This window comes from Natrix helvetica, assembly GCF_964273705.1.
Source record: "Natrix helvetica genome assembly, chromosome: 1".
NCBI classification, from domain to species: Eukaryota; Metazoa; Chordata; class Lepidosauria; order Squamata; family Natricidae; genus Natrix; species Natrix helvetica.
Window position 1 is genome coordinate 28,048,746 of NC_138548.1, and position 22,717 is coordinate 28,071,462.

Genomic DNA, 22,717 nt, shown 5'->3' on the forward strand with positions numbered 1-22,717 from the left:
TTCCTTTGCTAATATAGTCCCTACAATAGTCAGGGAGAAGGCAGGTGACAATATCAAAACTGCATAAGACTTCAGACATATAATTAATACAGGGATTTCAAACACAGTTAAACGTGAAATTTGATGATATGCTTGTCCTTATTCTGTGTACAACTCTGTAACTGGAGGAATCGTCCAGTTTAGCTCTGCTCTACTTTGTTTTAGCTCAAGTCTTGAAAAATCTATCCATCCATCCATCCATCCATCCATCCATCCATCCATCCATCCATCCATCCATCCATCCATCCATCCATCTATCTATCTATCTATCTATCTATCTATCTATCTTCCTGTGATGTCAGTGGAATAGTTTCAGAGTGTGCTCAGCATTTTAAAATTGCATCATATTTTCCTCCAGGTTCCCTTTATTAGCTTCAAATTTAATCTCTCTTGATGTATTTTATCCATTCTGGGTTGTTTTGCAAGCTGTAATATAGAAGCAAAGTAATATAGAAACAATCTCTTAAACAATCTCTGTTGCGCTACTGCTGTCCAATAATTGGAGGTGTCTGAATGAGGGGGAAAAGGACTCAGAAAGATGATCTGATAGTTGCCTACAATTAAACCTGTTATTCAGTCTAAATGCATCTCTTCCCCTTTGCAGAACCCAGACTGAGAGCCAAACTATCCATGAACCGTTTTAATTAATATCTGCACTGCTCGGAAAGAGAAAATGTATCACTCAGATGAGGACAGGGGCTTATTAAATTGCATGTTGTATATGTTGATCTCTCTGTCTCTTTTCCTCATCTTTCTACACCTTTTGAATTGCTTAAATAAGGAAAAACTAGGTTTCAGCATAACTTCTGACAACCTGTCATTAGTTCTGTCTCAACAGAACAATGATCTAAGAAAGTTTTGGCAAGGCAAAAGTTGTTTGGTGGGAGGTGGGGGAGAAACAGCAGAGAAAGACTTGAAGATTTCAGTACTTTAAGACCTATCAGTTTTCATTTCCTGCCCATCTCACTTTCCCTTCAGTACAGCTAGTCCTCAGCTTACCATTCATTTAGTGACCATTTGAAGTTACAATGGCACCGAAAAAAAAGTGACTTATGACTGCTTTTCACATTTACAACCCTTGCAGCATCCCCAAGGTTGTGTGATCAAAATCTGGATGCTTGGCAACTGACACAACATGTTTATGATGGTTGCAATGTATCGGAGTTATGTGATCACTTTTTGCAACCTTCCGATAAGCAAAGTCAATGGGGAAACCCAATTCATTTAACAACCGTGTTAGTAACTTAACAACTGCAGTGATTCACTTACTAATTGAACAAGAAAGGCTGCAAAATTTCCCTAGGAATGGAAATGTTGGGCTCAATTGTAATCATAAGTCAAGGGCTACCTGCGCTTAATGTTGCCTGGCTGGTTGGCTGGCGGGCTGGCTGGTGATCCAGTGAGCCGGCTGGCTGGCAGCCTAGGTGGCGGGCTGGCGGGCGGGTGGGCTGGTGGGCAGGTGGGTGGGCGTGAAGCAGTGGTGGGTGTCCATTTTTTTTACTACTGGTTTGCTCGTGCGCACGTATGCAACACTTCTGCACATGCGCAGAATCTTCCGGGTGGGTGGGCAGAGCCTCCCGGCACCGCCACTACCATTTTGCCCAATCCGGGCCGAACCGGCAGAAACTCACCTCTGGTGAGGAGGGGTAATGTGATGTAATGAAGCCTTGCTAGGACCCTTTTGGTGCGTGGGCTCATGGGAAATCTGGCACTTGGACGAAGTGGAGAAAGTTTATAGACTACCTGACTGCTGCTAAGAAAATCTGCCCAAATTAATAATTGGTTGTTTGTTTGATACTTTATCACTTTTGCCACAGGTGTGCGCTTTGTATTTTTTGTCAGGTTTTCCTTTGGGATTGTAGCTTTCCATATTTCACTCTATGTAATTTCTGCAGACCTGTTTGCTTTTTAAAAAGAGCAGAACCTGTACAAATCCCGAAAATCCATCAGCATCAAAATTTCCTTAAATTCTTAAACTTTTATTTTTTCTTTTACTGAGATGTATGTCAAGAGTCACATATTTCCTTTCCTTATGTTGCCTGCTCTCATAAGGCATCCTGAATGATAACTGCTCTACACTTATGCAAACCAATTCTAGAAACAAAGCAAAAAAAAGTATGCTTTTCAAACAGGAACTAGGTCTAAATTACTGGAAGTGCCCATAGAGAATATTTATAAAATGATGCATAAAGGTAGCAGCTGCTTTACAGAGGAAATAATAAAAAGAGGAGATGAAAAGAAGGAAAGGGTCATTATAATTCAGAGCTGAGCCAATTTGGTGCAAGGTTGACCATTTTAGTGGGGCGAGCCAAGTAGGTTAGATGGAGCATAAAACAAAAGTGTATAATGCAGATTATTTTAATACTGCTACTTTGGTACATAATATGGTCTATGAGGCATGATAAGGTAAATGTTCCCCTTGCACATATGTGCTAGTCATTCCTGACTCTAGGGGGCAGTGCTCATCTCTGTTTCAAAGCCGAAGAGCCAGCGCTGTCCGAAGACTTCTCCATGGTCATGTGGCCGGCATGACTAAACACCGAAGGTGCATGGAACCAAAGGAAATCCCTATTTTCCTACTTGCATTTTTTACGTGCTTTCAAACTGCTAGGTTGGCAGAAGCTGGGACAAGTAATGGGAGCTCACTCCGTTACGGGGCATTAGGGATTCGAACTGCCAAACTGCCGACCTTCCTGATTGACAAGCTCAGCGTCTTAGCCACTGAGCTACCACGTTCCATATGAGGTATGATATATGTACTTTTATTGCCATTATAGCTGATTGAGGTGATATAAATTTCTTTTCTCCCAAATACATCTATTTGCTGTTGGGTTTTGCTGCTCTTGCTGGAATAGGAGAGTATAGAGATTTTCAAAATCCATAGCATACAAGGACCTTCCTGTGAATCATTTTAATTTTTTGAATGTTAACAATGCAAGATAAAACAACATTGTGTTCTCTGACAGCTTGACTTTTACAACTAGATAGTTGTAAAGTTCAGTGTAAGTGGCAAGCAGCTGTATGTATGTGGCAAGCAGCTGGTTAGCATGTAGTAAAAATACCACATTTCTTTATGACTCTGATTTCTCTGCTGGTGTGAGATTAACTATTTTGCTGCCTGTGGAGTTATGAAAATCAGTATATTTTAAGCTATTTTAATGAACATAGCTGTACTCAATTCCACTTAAGAGTTAATAAAGGCTTTTGTTACACTTAGCTGGCAGCCTCTTACAACTACCAAAACATTAATCTAAGCTCCTTTACTCCCTCTGGATTTCTGTGGTGGGTAGACAGACTACTGCCATATGTCATGTTATCTCCATCATCTTTAGGAATAGAATAGAATAGCAGAGTTGGAAGGGACCTTGGAGATCTTCTAGTCCAACACCATATTCAGGCAGGAAACCCTATACCATTTCAGAAAAAATAGTTGTCCAATCCCTTCTTAAAAACTTCCAGTGTTGGAGCCTTCAGTAATCTTCACTCACTCAGGAATACACAGATCTTTAGTGGACTTTGATCCATTTTCAAACCTGCTATTCATCAGCTGCCATTTTGCTTATCTCTATCATCTTGTCTGTCTCTTCCATTCAAACACCACTCTCTTCCTGCTTATACTTTCACCCAGTTCAACTTCCTCTTCTCTAACATGAGAAACTCTATGTATCTATTTTGTTCCTCACTATGTTCCCACTTTATCAGCTCCAGATGCATCTTATACGTCACAGGAATTACATGAACAGGATAGCTAACTATATTTACCTGCTCCATTCCGTTGCATTTGTAACGATACTTTTGCAAGTGCTGAAACATCATATGTAGGAGGAACAGAACTTAAACAGAACTGAAAGAGTACATAAGACCCCTTAATTAAATCAACAAGTTCATTGACACATCTTTTGTGTAGCCTGGATATGCGCCAGATGTTGCCTTACTAGAAATGCCCAGAGTCACTTTGTAGGTATTATAAAAACTTAATAAATAAATAAAATAAATAAATAAAAAATCCAAATATCCAGCTGCTGGGAGAGCAACACCTCAAAAACTTTTAGTCACATCTAGTAGAAACGCAATTCCCTTTCCCACCTCCTTTCTGTATCAGTGGGAGCACTGCTGAAGTTTACTAGTAAGAGTCTTTCCTAATCTAGGTAACTTCTACAGGCAAATTTTAATTGTCAAAATTCTTAGCATTGATGGTATTGGGTGGAAGTTGGTCCCAATATCTGGAAGGTTCTGTCAGCCTTGTAAAGTGATCCAGATAAGAAGCACACCCAGAAGTATTACCGTGTTTTCCTGAAAATAAGACAGGGTCTTATTTTCTTTTGACACCCCCCCCCCACGAAATAAGCGCTTAGCCTTATTTTCGGGGAGGTCTTATTATTTTTGAGGTGAAGGAGGCAGTGAGCGTGGTCACCTCATGGCTGCTGTTGCTGCTGTGTTGAAATTTTTGGGGAGGGCTTATGTTAGTGCATGCACTCAAAAGCCCGATTGGGCTTATTATCCGGGGAGGTCTTATTTTCAGGGAAATAGGGTAATTCTACTTTATTGTAAAGTTACATTAACAGAATCTCACAAGGCTGAAACTACATTTCTCCTGTCACCTTTAAAGCCCAAGAAATGAGGGAAGGTTGCTTTTGAGTTGTTTACTATGCACCAATTACTTTTGTGGACTAATGTGCCTCTTATCCAATAGTTTTCCTGGTTGCGACTCTTCTCCTTGTCTCCCAAGATCATTCCTAAATGCCCTTACAGGTTCTGAGACTATGGAAGACTGATAAACAAATAAGCTTCTTCTAAACCAGAGGTTTTCTTTCTTTACATTGGGTGTGAGTGTGTGTTCATAAATAGAGAATATTTCTGTAGCTCCAAGATAAATATGCGAACAATATATACGCAGATCTTCATGTTCAAGCCAGGTCACTCCTTCACTCATTGCACAATTTGTTACCTTCTCCTCCCAATTTTATTCAAAAGGCCAGCATACATCCTGTAGATTTTGGAAGAGAGTCAAATGTTTTGCCATCATCACTTACACAGTATTGCAAACTGTGATGGATTTATGACTTGATTCTCAAGAAGTCACAAACAGCAAGGAAGTTTGCGGTAGTCAAAGTATACAACTATATACTTTAATGTTTATATAGTGCATTGTAATAGCCAAGCTTCTTGAGAAATGGTTTCCAGTTTGTTAAGTAATTAAGTTCCCTGTTAGGAGAGCGAGTGTGCAGAGAAGCATAATGAGAGTGGTATGAACGAACACGCACAAACCAGCATACAGGGACACTGAATAGTATAAAATATAATAGTTTACTACGTGGAAATATAGAGGTATTCAGAGTCCAGTTAACAGTCCAAGTCATACACGGTTCAGTCATTCAGTTATCAAATAGTCAGTCTAGCAAACAAAAATAGCTAACAGTAGCAAACCACAGTACCTCACAATACACCGATCAGCGTCTAACAAACAGAGAGCTAACAGTCATTCTGGCTCCCTCTTATGACTGCTTGAGGTAACAAACCAATTACATCTCTCTAGCATTTAAAGTAACAGCTACATTTTGCTACAATCATAGCTTATATACATTGCCAAGCCAAGCCTAGGGTTACATCCCTAACACAGTTACACTTTGGCATAGCATAGTCAAAGTCTATGTACATTTTCTCAGAAATAATGTCAAAAAATTGAAAGAAAGCTTTATTCTTGGGTAAGTACAGATAATCTCAAATTTATGAAAAGAAACCTGCCTTTGGAATTCTGAAAACAGAGGTTTTATTTTATAACTAAAGTCCTTCTAAACCAGTGTTTCTGAAACTTGGGAACTTTGAGTTGTGTAGTCTTCAACTCCTAGAATTTCCCAGGCCATTATGATGTTCACACTTCTTAAAGTTGCTAAGTTTGAAAAACACTGTTCTAAACTTTATATTCCTGAAAACAAATATGCCATTCAATGAAGGAAATTATGTTTTACATTTTGCCTTTACATATTCTAAGAGATTGTTGATGTTTGATAAACATCAGTAAGTTTTTATTTTTATTTTTTTTTAAAGCATTTTGTTTCTCCACATGTGTTGAGAAGGAAAATTTAGTTCCTTTTCAATGAGAAAAAATATATATGCTCTTTTGAGTTTTATTTTTCTATTTTGTAGGGGAAATACAGTATATTAGCATTACTTTATAGCAAGTAATATAAGTACACACTTCAATCAAAATCTCCTAATTCCCATGAGCTTGTAAACAGAACAAAGCCAAACAAATATATCTAGAAGTAATTTTTCAGTCTACTGTAGAATTGTAATATCACTGGCCCTAAATATGCTAATCTTCTGGGATCATCTTTCTGGCACTTTTATTTTTATTACATACCCTTCCCCATTTTTATTACTTTATGAGTAACCAAATTCCTAATATGCTTCCCTCTTCCTATTTTCTCCACAACAACAATCCTATGACATGGATTGGGCTGAGAGAGAGTGACTGGCCCAAAGCCACTCAGCTGGCTTTCATGCCTAAAGCGGGACTAGAACTCACAGTCTCCTGGTGATTGGTCCAAAGTCACTCAGTCAGCTTTCATGCCTTAATGTGGGCCTAGAACTCCCAGTTTCCTGGTGATTGGCTCAAAGCTACCCATCCAGCTTTCAGAATTAAGATAGGACTAGAAATCACGGTTTCTAGGCCGGCACCTTAACTACTACACCAAACTGATACTCTTTTTTTTAAAAGGTAGTAAAATTTAAAAACAATTTTGAAGTGCTTTGTACTTTATGGAAAGATAGTTCTTAAACCAGCCACACCAATCTTAGGCTGGCAGGAATGCCCGAGAAAAGAGGGTCTGCTTTAATGAATAGCTAAGAGGTGCTGTGCTCAAGCAAAGTCTGAAGTATTCCTGAAGCATTTTTGAAGCATGCACAAATTTAACAGGAATAGTAATGTTGGCCCACCCAATGGGGTCATTATACCTGCGTATAGTTTGCTGATTGCACAGAGGCAGATAGGACAGTGCTTCAGAGGGTCAACGTCATTGCCCAGAGGATCCTTGGTTGCCCTCTCCCCTCTTTGGAAGAGTTTTATAGCTCCCGCTGCCTTGAGAAAGCTCAAAACATTCTTAAAGATCCATCTCATCCTGGGCACCCCCTTTTTTTTTTGAACGATGACCCTCTGGCAGACAGTACAGGGCAATAAAAACAAGGACAAACAGGCTGAAAAACAGCTGCTATCCCAGGGCAGTTCAACTATATTGAATTCTACGGTATAGTGCAATATTAATGCAATATCATGTTTTCAATTTCAATTATATAGCATGTGAAGGATGTGTCTTTGTGTTTTTATTTTTATAGTTATAATGTACACTGAAGATGGCATTTAATTTTGTTGTACAATGTGCAATAACTATAAAGTAAAGTAAAGTAAAGTAAAGCAAAATAAAAAAGTAAAAGTATAGAAATTCCTTCCCCCTGCAGTACTCCTTATCGTCAGAGGAGGAAACAGAACATTGGGTTTATTGAAAATAAACAAAAATATGAGTTACTATCAATACAGTACAATGCAATACAATAGCAGAGTTGGAAGGGATCTTGGAGGTCTTCTAGTCCAACCCCCTGCCTAGGCAGGAAACCCTATACCGTTTCAGACAAATAGCTATCCAACATCTTCTTAAAGACTTCCAGTGTTGGGGCATTCACAACTTCTGGAGGCAAGTTGTTCCACTGATTAATTGTTCTAACTGTCAGGAAATTTCTCCTCAGTTCTAAGTTGCTTCTCTCCTTGATTAGTTTCCGCCCATTGCTTCTTGTTCTACCCTCAGGTGCTTTGGAGAATAGTTTGACTCCCTCTTCTTTGTGGCAACCCCTGAGATATTGGAACACAGCTATCATGTCTCCCCTAGTCCTTCTTTCTCTTAAGCTGAACATACCCAGTTCCTGCAACCGTTCTTCATATGTTTTAGTCTCCAGTCCCCATCAATTATGTTATGTTGTACAGTGGTGAAAGGCAGAGACTGAATGTTGGAATACTGGTAGCCTTCGCTTACTGACCATTTGAAGTTATAAGGGAGCTAAAGGAAACTTGTAGGCGGTCCTCAAAATTATGGCAATTGCAGCATCCATGTGGACACTTTGCAACCAATGGGCCTTTGTAACAGAGTCCCAGAGTCATGTAATTACCTTCACAGCCAGCTTCTAACAAGCAAAGTCAATGTGGAAGCTATCAAGAAGTCATAAGTCATGGTTACATGATGCTGTGCTTAACATTCTGTGGTGATTTGCTTATCAACCACAGCAGTAGCTGAGGTTGTAACTCAGTGCGATTATGTAATGTTTACTTAACAACTCTACTGCTTATGAAGGAGTTGTCAGTTCCAATTCTTGATTTTTATTTAACTTTTCTACTTTGACCTGTTGGTTTATTACTATTACTCAAAGCTTGATCAAGTGCGATTAAGACTTGGATAGTGAACATTAGTGCAATAGACTAAAGTGGAAAGTAAAAAAAATTGCCACAAAGAAGAGGGAGTCAAACTATTCTCCAAGGCACCTGAGGGTAGAACAAGAAGCCATGGGTGGAAACTAATCAAGGAGAGAAGCAACTTAGAACTGAGGAGAAACTTCCTGACAGTTAGAACAATTAATCAGTGGAACAGCTTGCCTCCAGAAGTTGTGAATGCCCCAACACTGGAAGTCTTTAAGAAGATGTTGGATAGCCATCTGTCTGAAACAGTATAGGGTTTCCTGCCTAGGCAGGGGGTTGGACTAGAAGGCATCCAAGGTCCCTTTCAACTCTACTATTGTATTGTATTAAAATAAATAAATCAGAAGATGGAAATAGCACACAATTTCCAGACTATTTCAAAGAAAATTAGATGGATATCACCAGGCATCAACCTTGATATGAGTGAGACTTGATGTGGCTTCTCACCAGCCTTTAAGGACTTAAAATGCTCCAAAATGGAATCCAACATCTACTGATGCAAGGAAAACTTTAGATGTGCTGCAGACATTCTAGATTGCTGCAATAGATTTCCATTGATTCCCCCCCCCCCCAATCTATAAATAAGTAAAATATAGCACAATGATTGTTGAGGTTTTTTTGCCAGAGCACTGAACTTTACAATTTTTACGGTATATTAAACATTCCATTCCTCCAAAGAAGTGTATAAAATTGAGTCAGGTGTTCTACAGAAAAGAACAGAGGCACAGTTAAAATTGTGAAGACAACTTTTTATTAGAAAAATGTTATTCCAATACTTCGCATAAATAATAGTTGCTTTGCTTTTACACATTTGGCTCATTCCATGCCCCATGACTTGAATAAAGCAGAGATTTCTTTTTTTAAACACACACATACACACACTTTCTGTAAATTAACTCATCAATGAACATATGTCCCTCTGCATCTATTTTGTAAATATCCAATACCAATAAGTAACTTTTATGAACAGTATCTATATGATATCTTCTCATTAGTCTTGTCATTTGCCTTTCTCCCCTCTCAATTAGGGGTTTATATATACTGGTCACTTGATATAATACTTCAAATATTTGATGAGGTGGCCTGTACTTCATAAAACCTACGCTACAATAAATGGGTCAGTTATCATGGGCCACAAATGCTGATTAGGTTTTGTCATTGCACTTACTGATGTTTTGTTTGACCATTTCATTAATATCAGCAATTCTTTATGATTGTAGAAAAGAAGCAAATTCTACATATTATCTTATATTTGATTTGATATGCAGTTGGCTTATGCATACTCTGGGCAAAGCAAACATAAACCCACAGTATTGACTTAATGATTCAGGGTAATTTGTCTTCCTCATTAAGAAAAACAGACCTGATTGATCATTTGTTTAACTGCGGCTGTAATGCTAAACTCACATATCTGGCAATAAATCCCACTGAATTGAATGGGCCTCATTTCTGAACTTTTAAATGCAGAGAGAGATAACAGAAATGTGAACATGAAAGGGATAGGGATGTCTGCATGATGTGATCATGAAGTGAAGATGGCAGTGAAGTTCCATCTGTTTTTTTTTTCTTTTTGTCACGCATGTCATCTTCACTCTATGATCACACTCTACAAACACCTAAGTGCTATCATATCTGAGATGAAAGAATTCAAAAACCTACTAGATAGCAGAGAAATACAGAAAAATATATTTGTTCCACCAAGTATTCATCTGGATGTCTGCAGCCCAGTTAGTGTATCTCGAGGTTTCCTTTTTTTAAGAAAGAAAATCAAGTGTTATCAAAAATCCAAGTGCTACTATAAGGGGCCATAGCTTTTCATGATAAAGGCCAGCTTTGGCCTATATGGGGCACTTTGCAATTAAAGTATAAATTAAATAAGTTGTTTAATTAATAAATTAAGCATTGAATTTTCCTCTCTTTGATGTAAAAAATAAATGCAGTTCAGTGACAACTTTGCATCCTAGATTTTTCTGGGGTTCCATCCCAGGCACATGTGCGTCCTTAATTCTCTTTCTTTCTAGGAGATTTTGCACTACTCCTGGAGAGAAAGCACAAGAGATAACCATGGTTTATACCAGTGATGGCAAAGGTTTTTCTTATGGCGTGCCACAATTGTGCGCGTGCCCACACCAATTCAATCCTCCCCGTCCACCTGTGCATGCGCGTGTGACTCCCCCATGCATGCGCACGCAAGCCCTCCCCAGCCTCCAGAGGCTTTCCTGAAGCCTGGGGAGGGCGAAAACAGCCTCCCCTATCCCCCTGGAAGCTGGAAATGGTTTGTTTCCGAATTTCCAGTTGGCCCGTTGGGGCGGTTTTTATCCCTCCCCTGGCTTCAGGAAAGCCTCTGGAGGCTGGGGAGGGTGAAAAACAGGCCCAAAGACCAACCAGAAGCTCCTATGCCATGGAGCTGATGGCTGGCATGCCAGCAAATATGGCTCTGCATGCCACCTGTGGCATGCGTGCCATAGGTTCGCCCATCACGGGTTTATACAAATCAAGATGTTTCTGCATCAGTGCAATAGAAACTCTGTAGATGTGACACTCATTTAAAAAAGATGAAGCTCTTATTGCATCATCTGAGCCACCACCTTGACTTTTTGGATCGTTCCTGTAGGTACTCTGCAGGTAGAACTGGGGAAAAAAATCCCAACCTGAAATATGGTGACTTTCCTTAAACACTGCAACAAGATGGAGCAAGATAAAAGCATTGCCATGATTGGCAAAAGGCAGCTCCTTCCAATCTCTTTCTTGTGCCCATTGTTATTGTCTTGCAGTTAGACTGGGAATATTTAGGATTGAGTGAATTTGGAGAGTCCTCTCAGGTCTCCTTCCAATGAACAAGAACACAGCTCGGAATCGTGGAGCTATAGCTGAGTGATGATCCCAGGAAATGAGTTTATGCTACAATTCCAGTCGCATATTTTCCCCGAGGAGCCGTGAGAAATGGGCACCTGAATGCCTTCTCTGAGTCCGTGCTCTATTGTCTGCAATTGTCCATCTGTTCCACAGGCATCTTTGGTTGTGATTTTAAGGGTATCTGACAGCACAGTATGGATCGCATTAGCCGAAGGATAGGAGGTCTCAGGATGACAAATGCCCAGGGGTTCACAATGGAATTAACAGACAGAAACCGCATCACTAGAAGATCCTTTGTTTTATCATCTCTACTGTTCATAAAGGCATGGATCTGAAAAGACAAAACAGTAAATCAAAACAGATATTTAGTAACTGTCTAGAAGTTAAAGGCTATGATCCCTTTTTCATGCCATTCTTTTTTGTAAATTAAGTAAATGGATACAGTTTATCATTTTAGCTACAAATCCAGTGGGATCAATTGCCAGGTATATGATTTAGCATTATTACAGCTACAGTTAAGCAACAGAGGTGAATTAGATTAATCCAACTTTTCATATAATGTCCTTGTATTGTCATTGATAAGGTCATGGCAGAAGCAACCTTTGAATCACGAACTCTCTGAATCATATTATCAACAGTCCCCTATCTAGAGATGTCCATGTAATTCTTCTCCTTACCACGTCCATCCTGGAAATTATGGCCACTGTACTCCCACCCACCCTGATGATACTAAATGTAGCAATTTTCTTGTTATTTGGCACTCTTAGTTCTCCCAATTGCCTAGCCAACAACTGAGCAAGTACAGAAAAGCTGCATATTATCAATATTTCTGTGATATCTGGATTGTGCCTAATTGGCATATTGGAAGAATGAGACCAAAGGTTACAAAGAAAGAGAAAATTCAGCAAGCTACAGTCAGGGAAAGGGAAGCTGAATCAGAAAAGAAAGAAAGAAAGAAAGAGAGAAAGAAAGAAAGGGGGGAAGAAAGAAAGAGAGGAGGGAAAGAAAGAAAGGAGGATCCAAAACACGATCCAGGTTGTCATTTTACTTTATCTAAGCCAGAGATCTTTAAACATTTCCTCTGTTGGCTGGCTGCAATCCTCTAGTAACCTTTATGCTAGAATTCAAGTCAGGTTTCACTGCTACTTCTATAATCATTAGGAAGTATTTCCTGCATTAATGGCTGGCAAAGTAGCATCATGCAGGCCTCTTAGCTTAGCTGTGCACATACCGGTATTGGTTTGAAGTTCAAAAGCAGATCTCAGCATGTCCTGGGCTAATTATTATATCTGTCAGCTTCCTTACAGGTTCTGCTTATCTCCTGCCCAAGGCAAGTTTTCACAATTCTCACTAGGCAGATAAATCCTAAAAATATGCACGTCTATGATGCTGTTCTCTCCTTGCTTTCCCTTAGTCAGTTGGGGGAATGGAATACTTTTAATTACAGCTGCTGACTCCTATATAGGAAAAGGAAGAGAATATTTGTAGCTCAGGGTTGAATTGTGGGGTCCTTGGTGCTTGGTTTTCTTACAGACGTTTCAATACCAAACTGAGTAACATCATCAGTGCTAGAAGGGAGTGGGGTTTGCCCTCATTTTATACATTGGTGCCTTGTTCTTTCAGTGTTGGCGGTAGGGTTCTTGATGGCTCCTTGATTAGGCTGTTTACAGTTAGCTTGTTTGTCTACATTAGTAATTTCTTGATTAGGGTATTGTTTACTTCTTGATCGTTGTGTACTGTTAATAGCAATAGCACTTAGACTTATACACTGCTTCACAGTGCTTTTTACAGCCCTGTCTAAGCGGTTTACAGAGTCAGCCTATTGCCCCCAACAATCTGGATCCTCATTTTACCCACTTTGGAAGGATGGAAGGCTGAGTCAACCTTGAGCCTGGTGAGATTCGAACTGCCAAATTGCAGTCAGCTGGCAGTCAGCAGAAGTAGCCTGCAGTACTGCATTCTAACCACTTGTGCCACCGCGGCTCTATCTTGGTGTTAATCTCTACTCATCTCAGCATTGGTTGCTGGTGAGGAGGTGTTATGGTCTTTTCCTTTTGACTTTGTGATTCTCTCTTGAGTGGTATGTAGATGTCGTTAATCTGTATGTGTCTGCTGATGGTCAATTTGTGTGAGTGCTAGGGTTCCAGGAATTCTCTAGTGTTTCTGGACTTGCCTTGGTCTGAGATGTTCAGTTTCCCAGTTCAAGTCTATCCATGTGTTGTGGAATTAAGGAGTTTTTCATCATATCTTCTGACTGCTAGTTGATGTTCATGGATGTGTTCCTCTAGTTGGTGTTCAGAGAGCACCAGGACCCCACAAGGAAATTCTTATTTGAATTACCACTACAAAAAATGTCCACTTTTTTGCATGTGTATTTTGCATTTGTATTTATGAGAGAGGGGTGGGGGAGAGAGGGTGGGGAGGGAGAGATAGCTAGATAGATATTGGCATCTTTCAGGACTATCCATTCACATCTCCTTCCTATTTGGCCATATTTACACCACATCTACAATATGATTATTCGGAAAAATATGGAGAACTTGTCCTGATATCCCATGCTGAGTTGTCATCCTGGCTTAGTATGGTAGAAATTCTCGTCCAGCAAAAGGTCATGAAAGAATGATTCTGAAAATCCCACCCCCTTTGTATTAGCTAAGAAAACTAAATGGAATGTGTCTCTAAATAAAGGATGCTGGGAGGAAGCAGCTGAGAAACACAGCTGTTCCCCTGGCCAGACGAGAAAGACATGGCCCATGAACACAGACTACGTAGGAGTGAGTGATAAAATCTGGGTCTTGCAAACACTGGGTAATTTTTATCCTCACTACCGGAGGCGGGTTGCTCCCGGTTCGCCCCGAATCGGGCAAACTGGTAGTAGTGGTGGCGGGAGGCTCCACCCACCCACCCGGACGCTTCTGCGCATGTGCAGAAGTGTCGTGTGTGTGCGCGCGCGAGTGAGCCCGAACTGGTAGTAAAAAAATCGGCACAAAGGCTATCTGCTACAATGAGGCCTGAGGGATTAGAGACAATACTGTATACTTCTTAGAGAGCAGTGTTCCTTAGGACAGGATTTCTCAACTGTGGCAATTTTGAGATGCATGAACTTCATCCCATCGTAAAGTTCTCAAGGTTGAGAGACTCTGCCTTCTAGAACAGTGATGGTTAATCTTTTTGGTGCCAAGCGCTCAAAGTGCGTGTGTGCGCGAATGCATGCGAACCCCCAAAATGCCAACGCGAGCACCCTTGCACATGCGCCCCGCAGTGCCCTACGCATGCACATGCATCCCCCGTGCATGCGCCCTGCCCACCCTCGTCCATTTTTGGCTTCCAGTTTGATGCAGAAAATTTTCCAAAATGAGGCACGGGGGTGGGTGGGTCGCGCTACACCCCTGCGCCCTGTTTTGGCTTCGAGGTTGGTGCAGGAGGCTTTCCAGACCCAAAATGGGGCATGAAGGGGGGGCACATATTCAAACCCTATAATACAATGCGACGGCCCCCTGCACATGGACACACACACGCCACACATATGAACACACATCCCCCACATGCACACACACACACCTGCGCATTCGCGGCAGAGAGCCGAAGACCAGCTGGCCAGTGGGAGGTGCGCGCGCATACGCAGTGGAGCTGGGCTGGGGCGACAACTGGCATGCCTGCAGAGAGGGCTCTGCGTACCACAGGTTCACCATCACAGGTCTAGAAGGTGAGAAACTGAGATGCTGTGAGTTCTAGTCCCACCTTGGGCATGGCACCAGTCAAGTGACCTTGGGCCTGTCACTTTCTCTCAGCCCTAGGAAGGAAGCAATGGCAAACTACTTCTTGAAAAGCCTTGCCAATAAAATTGTCCAGGCAGTCACTGAGAATTAGACCCCATTAAACAGGGGGGAAAAAACACCCAGCCTGCTACCCCAAAGATTAAAATAAAACCTGGTTTGCTCTGTACTTGTGTAAAATATTAGCTCTTTGCAAACTAGGTAAAATCTAATATGAATTTTCAGTGAGACTGAGCAAATTGATCGGATTTAATGTATCTTTTGCAAAGATTTATTCTGAAATAATGCAGAATGCACAAACATTCAAATATATCAATGATTCAGGCACATTTAGTTTAATGTAATGGCTTGAATCAATTTACCAATACAGTATATTACTTTGATTCAGAGATTCAGCTGTATTGTCTTTTAATGATATTTCCTAATAGAATATTCACAGAGCCCTATAAAATAACAATAAAGATATCTGGTCTGTAACAAATTGAATATTACAACTGCTTTTAAAGGATAATACAATTTTTCCCATAACAAATTCCCATAAGACCAACAATTTTACTTTCAAATTAGATTTTATAGGAATTAATGTAAATGATCTACAGTTTATGTTCATCATTGCACGTGGTACTGCAGGCTTCCTAAATTAGAGAAGCCACAGATTTTTACACTGCATGGCCACAAGAACTGCAAACATTTTTCATCTCCTTGTTAACAAGTGAAATGTAAGATTCTCAGGATGTGAAATTCAGTCATTTTTCTTTGCATACATTCACCTACTCCTGAACTTAGAAACTTGCATACATTCACCTACACCTAACTTAGAAACTTCTCAGGTATCCTGTCCCCATTTTCTTACTATTCTTAAAATCTATTCCTAATCCTGTTATACAAGTAAATCAAAACCATGGAATGAAATGGATCCAGATGCTCAAAACTGGGCAATAATTGTTTTCCAGCTTATACTATTTGATACACCAGCTGTTCCTTCTCAGGCTCTGACTAAGCTGGATGGGAAAAAGTCAGTGCAACGTAGTTTGAAAATGTTTAAACGTTTAGGCTAAGAATGATTAGTTGATGGCTAATTCTGTTGAAGTTCTTGGGAAGGGATCTTTTTTCATCTCATTGATTTGTTCTCAGGGTGCCCTCCTCGCATGGGAAAAAGCAGGTTTGGGCAGATGGGCAGTTTTGGAGGATGGTGGTTGGCATTAGACACCCTTTTCTCCTCTTGTCTACCATCTCATCCAATAGTTTTACATTTGTGTTACATTTAAAAACTTAGTTAAATGGGCATTTCATTTAAAGTGCATTTTGTCTTGAATTCATCCTGGATAGCAAAAATGAATGATCAGTTGAAAGATACACCTGGGTTATAGAATGCTTAGTCGACCCAAACAACAGCCCGAATCAGAAATGGAGATGGTCTTTTAACTTGATAGTCCCAAAGATGCTTTTTTCAAGAGGCAACTGGACTTTCTGGTTTTTCTCTGAAGACATTTCGCTTCTCATGCAAGAAGCTTCTTCAGCTCTGAAGAAGAAAAGCTAAAAGTCCAATTGCCTCTTGAAAAAAAGGATGTTTGGGATAACCATGACCTCTGAATGGGGAATAAATGTATAAAATTGGAAGAGGTTCACAACAGCAGCGGCCCCCACGTGTCACAGATTCTTCCTTGTGGCCTACAGTGTCCCCAATGTCATGTTGCTGAAAAAGGCTAACTATTCTCAACATGTTGCCAAATTTCAGCAACATGTTGAAAATAGTTAAACCTTTTTTTTAATAACAAAAACCTGTTTCATATTTAAAACCATGTCAATGCCCCTTAAAAAAAAGGACCAATCAAATTCAGTCGTCTTCATTTCATCACTACTACAACCTTTGTGGCCTTTGGATAACAAAAAATAGTAAAATAAAACCCCCAAACCAAGCAATCCTCTCACTGTGTGCTGTACACCTTTAAGACAATTTCCTGCGCCAATCCTCTCTCTCTGTTGGACCAGACTAAACTTCCATCATCTTGGTCTTTGACAATGCGGGTAGTCCTCAACTTATAACCACAATTGAGCCCAAAATTGCTGCTAAGTGAGAAATTTGTTAAGTGAGTTTTGCCCCATTTTACGACTTTTGTTGCCACGTTTCTTAAGTGAATCACTGCAGTTGTTAAATTAGTAACTCGGTTGTTAAGTGAATCTGGCTGCCCCATTGACTGCTGTCCGAAGGTCACAAAAGATGATCAAGTGACTCCAGGACACAACAACCGTCATAAATATGAACCAGTCGTCAAGCATCCGAAGGTAAATCGTGTGACCATGGGGATGCTGCAATGGTCGTAAGTGTGGAAAATGGTCATAAGTCACTTTTTCCAGTGCTGTTGTAACTTCAAATGGTCACTGAGTGAACTGTTGTAAGTAAAAGACCACCTGTACTTTAAATAAAACCCCAGAAGCATATTGCTTGAGTTCAAAGGTTGCTTTAAGCTGTGACATTTTAAAAAGTTGTGGTGAGTTTAAGAACCACAGTAGCCTACTTCACAAAATGCTAATGGTTTCACACAGCTCACGACAAAAGCAAACAAGCGAGGCCAGTACAACCAGTACCCTGGTTGACAATTCTCTCTTCTGAGAATCGGTTTCACTGTTATCATCAGTCCAGCATGCACAACGATGAGCCCTTTCTTGGCTGACTGAATGTGTGAGTCTATCACACAGCATTGATGTGGAGTTCTGTAAACATAGCCACATCATCCAGCAGAGGAAAGGAAGATCATACAATAACGTCACAGCATATCTTGACTCAACATGATTTGCTTCTTTTTATATCTGTGGCGGTGTAATAAAAGCCATGTTAAAAATTCTGGTTGCTGTGCTGTTTGCCGATCCTCGGGAATATTTTGGTATTATTTAGCTTTAGCATGGCCTCCAATGAAACATAAACAGTAAAAGTATAATGCTTGTTGCATATTTATTTGAAAGAAGGTTCCATTAAACTCACTGAGAATCACATAAAATTCTTTCTAAGAGGCATTAAAATGCTTTATTTGCATTGGCGTTTTGGATGGCTTGCTTGTTGCCAGCATCTTAAGCACCTGAAACAAGCCAGAAAGTTGGAGTTGGGTTCTGTGTGTGTGTGTTTGTGTGTGTGTGTGAGAGAGAGAGAGAGAGAGACAGAGACAGAGAGACTGGGATCTTTTGCATGTGAAATAGGTGTTTTCTACAGAATGATTCATGTCTTCCTCAGTTAACCCATCTTCCCGTTTGTCTTGGCAACATTACCCCCAATTTGTCCCCTCTATCCTCATTTTATAGTGGTTTTTTAAAAATCCTGCTTTAAGAACCTTTAAGTCAAATGAAACTTTAGCTCAGTCCTTGCTAACCTGATAACACCTTCCATCATCACTAGCAAACATGGGCAATCACTATAGTGAAAAAGAGGTGGTAGAGAGATTCTTTTGAGTCGTAGCCAACTCCTGATGATTTCACTGATACCCCGTTTCCCTGAAAATAACCCCTCCCCCAAAATATTGCAACACGGCAACAGCCATGAGGTGACCATGCTCGCTGCCTCCTACACCTCAAAAATAGTAAGACCTCCCTGAAAATAAGGCCAAGCGCTTATTTGGGGGGTCAAAAGAAAATAAGATTCTGTCTTATTTGGGGGGAAACACAGTATATAATCTTTTAGCAACTATACAGATAGGATTTGTTTTTACTTCCGAAAGGTCTTAACTTCCCTGTTGTTTCCTGGTATTCTCTCATCCAAGTACTACCATATTTTTCAGATTATAAGATGCACCGGTGTATAAGATGCACCAAGATTTCAAAGAGGTAAGTCAGGAAAAAAAGTTTTTGTCCTCTCCGGCCCCCAGGAGCACTCTGCAGGCTTCAGCAGGGCTCACAGAAGGCAAAAATGCTCCCGTTTTTCACCTAAACCGGGGCATTTTTCCCTTCCCCCAGCCCTGCTGAAGCCTGCAGAATGCTTCTGGGGGGTGGGGGAAGGCAACCCCCCTGTTTTTTGCCCATTTTTCACAAAAATGGGATGCGAGGGCAGGGTTTTGGGAGGCCCAAAATAGCTGTATTCGGTGTATAAGATGCACAACATTTCCACACTCTTTTAGTGGGGGGGAAAGGTGCATCTTATACTCTGAAAAATAAGGTAATTGATCTTTGCTGTTCGGATTTTTCAGATCAATGAAGATTAGGCAAGTGTTATTACCTGGCTGGATGGTAATTGTAATCCAATTTTTATGGATAGGGAAAGAAAAGTTGCCTAAGCAATGGTTATCATTACCACTTAAGGAGGATTACTTTGTTCGTCATGTTGAACAATTCTTGCAAGAAATATTGTGCATACTCAACAAAGTGGTTTCCCCCACTTTATAGGTGGCAGTTGCAGGATATGACAGTTGCAGGATATCTTGTTTTTGTAAAACAACGGTTTCTGGTTGCTGAAAACTAAGGTCTCACTGCACACCAACGCTTTCTGATCAATATTCTAGAACCTAGCTTGTCTACCAACTGCAAATATAGGAGGAACAGCTGAACGAAAGTTCTGCATTTCAAATGCCTCTGTTGCATCTTCACAATTAGTCATTTTTACCTGAAGAGGAGTTTGGAGATGGTCTTGAATATGCAACAATTGTTGTGAAAACATGAAGTTAGCTGATGAAAACAGGAAGATATGAGAAAGAAATTAAAGAGTGTTCTGCTTTGGCTCTCTTTGGTATAAGAAGGAGGGAAGAAGAAATGCTGTGAGATTTTATGGTTTTATCCTTTATCAATATCAAGCTAGTATTTCTTGTAGCATTTTTTTTCTTTACCTGATCTACCTTGAAGGTAGATCAGGTAAATATTGATATTCCCTCTAGGAGCATCTGCTATGGAGGTCACTAGCACCAAAATAGTAATTGCACGTGGGCAATCAAAGACCCATTACTGCGTCTTTTCAACTTGTATGCCCCCTTTTAAACACATATTGCTTGTACACAGAAAGATGCAGGGCTTCAATCATTCACTCCTATCCACAATTTGGAAGCCAGTGACATGGAAGCCTTTGCACTTACACACATTGTGCCATAAACTTGTCACATTTTAATCAGGAAAACCCAGCTTTTCAGCAGTTTATGATTCAGCATGCCAGGTGTCTTCAGAAAATTGAGATAACTACTGAAACCATTATTCCCTTAACCATGGGTAACTGTCACGCCTAAGATCATTTACTATATATTTGATTCATTAACAGGAGCACCCATTCAATCTCCTGTCCCCTTTGCATTGTTCCATCAGAATCTGCATGGTTTAAGTCACATCTCTAACATTCACTTCTGATGCTTCAGTTTCAGGATTGGTTCTGCATAACTTGGCTACCCAAGAACCTAGTAAAACGCCCTACTATGAGCAGGCTTTTTTAGCCCCCAAATATATAATTTAACTTCTGCTGGGTGTGTATTGATGACAGCTCTCATCACCCCTGCATACTCTGGCCATAGGGTATTTCCATCATACCTAGTCTGGATGATCACTGGATATGTTGATAAAAGGATGACTGTTATTGACTGTTACTTATCATCAGATAAGTAAAAGTTCTCTTGTGACTCAGATATTGGTTGGGTCGAAATGATATAGCCCTTGCTTGCTCTTGGACTTGCTCAAATCTCTTCCCCATCACCTGCCTGCTTGCTTGCTTAAGCAGGCCAGTTTTACGTTGGGGTGACTTTCTCTTTAAAAATATTCTATTGGGGAGCTATGGTCTCTCCTACAGGGTGACTCAGTGTTCAACTACCGGTGATTTTATCAAAAAGGTGGACTCTCGCTTGAGTTGGCCTTGGTAAATATGTGGACCCATCTATCTATATATATTTTTTGCCAACAATGGAAGAATATTACGGCACCTTTTCAGCTTGCATACCAAACAATACCCTCAATATTTTCTTGTGGTCTATCAAAATTGGATCTTTCTTAGTGTTACTCAAGGTAGTTAGGATTGACCAGGCAGTAGCACTAGGCTGCACTTCCCTTGGTTCAGAAATTAATTAACGTTGGGCATCTTATTTCTTGGATGGAAAACCATTAGCAGTAGTCTTTACTGGAAAGTTGCAATTTTTTCCCAGAGGAGGCAACAATGCACCACTTCTGCAATGCTGCCCTGACCATGGCATGGGTGATCCCCCATACAGCAGCCATCAGGAGCTGAGCTCATCACAGTGCTTCTTTCCTTTTTTTCATTATATGAAGGCCAAACAAAAAACCAAATTAAGTTTCTGTGTGTATGTATGTCTCCTTTACCTCTATCCAGCAGTTTTCAGTTGTGCAGGACTACAGATCCCGTCATCCTTGCCAAGATGGTAAAAGGGGATGTAGCCCAGGGTAACCCAAAGGGCGCCAGGTAGGAAAAAACTGTTGTACACCCACCCACCCTTTGCTTTTCGGCACAACTTATTTCAGCCAAGGGCCAGGTCGCCCCTTCAAACTCCAGTTTTGTTCGAACTGGGCAGGGACTCACCGTAAAAGGCAAGGAGCAGACGGCGAAGATGATGGTCATGATGGACAGCAGGATGAGGTGATCCACCTCCTCGGACATGGAGAAGGCCCTCAGGGCGCCCTGCGCGCGCTCCCCGCGAGACTCCGGCTGGCGGCAGGCGCGCAGCTGAGCGCCCATCGCGGGGCGGCTGTGCGCGCGCCTCAGGTACATGCGGCAGAGGCTGATCATTACCACCAGGTTGCCCAGCAGGACGGCCAGGATGAGCAGCAGCAGCACCGAAGCGTAGAGCAACGCAAAGGGTCTGCCATTGGAGCGCATCTCGATGAAGCACCACGTGCCCGGCCAGTAGTTATTATAGCTGCCGAAACCCATCAGCGGCAGGGCGCAGAAGGCGGCGGCCAGGCCGTAGAGGGCGGCCAGGGCTCCCAGCAGCAGCGCCAGGGGTCGCCCGCTCAGCAGCCGCTCGTACAGGTATGGCGCGGCCATGGCCAGGCTGCGCTCCAGCGCCATGGCGCCCAAGCAGCTCATGGTAGTCAGGCCGAAGAAACTCATGGAGAAGGCGAAGTAGTGGCAGACGCGCTGGTCCAGCTGCATCAGCCTGCGTTGTCGCCCGTAAGCCGCCAGCACCACCGGGCTGAGCAGGCAAGTGCCCAGCAGGTCGGTCAACACCAGCGCCATCAGCAGCACGTGGAAAGGCGCCAGGCGCTCCCGCCGCGCTAACCGACGGCGCCGCGCCAGCACCAGCAGCACCAGCGCCGTCAGGTTGCCCAGCACGCCGGCCGTGAACATGATCGCCGAGATGGCCGGACGGTCGCCGAAGTCCGACGGAACCGTCGCCTCCTGTGCCTTGTCCAAGAGCGGGGTCGGCCGCGTGCTTCCACGGCCCGCCTCGTCCATCATCGCGGGGAACTGGCGGAGCGGCCGCTCCTCAGTGGAAAGGAGCTCGGCGGGCGGGCGGCCGAAGATTAAGCACCACCTTCTGCCGCCCGCCCCCGATATCGCTGCCAGACTCCGGGGTCACCCTTGCGGCTTCCCCGCGAGCCGCTGCTCTCCTGAAAGCACCGCGTCGGTAGGTTGGGTTGGAAGGAAGGGGTAGTCCCAGCGCCGAGAGGG

General features: G+C 41.8%; 1 protein-coding gene across 1 annotated transcript in view; it reads right to left on the bottom strand.

The window, feature by feature from the left end:
- Nucleotides 1-10,856: 10,856 nt before the first annotated feature.
- The window catches only part of LOC309385586 (uncharacterized protein), a gene marked incomplete at its 5' end in the record, with an annotated part of 43,134 nt that continues 31,273 nt past the window's right edge, over nucleotides 10,857-22,717 (bottom strand). Inside the window, 2 exons of the mRNA XM_081940149.1 lie at nucleotides 10,857-11,690; nucleotides 21,626-22,583. Coding sequence (XP_081796275.1) covers nucleotides 11,481-11,690; nucleotides 21,626-22,583 — 1,168 coding nt within the window. The 3' untranslated portion in view covers nucleotides 10,857-11,480. The remainder of the gene's footprint in view (nucleotides 11,691-21,625; nucleotides 22,584-22,717) is intronic.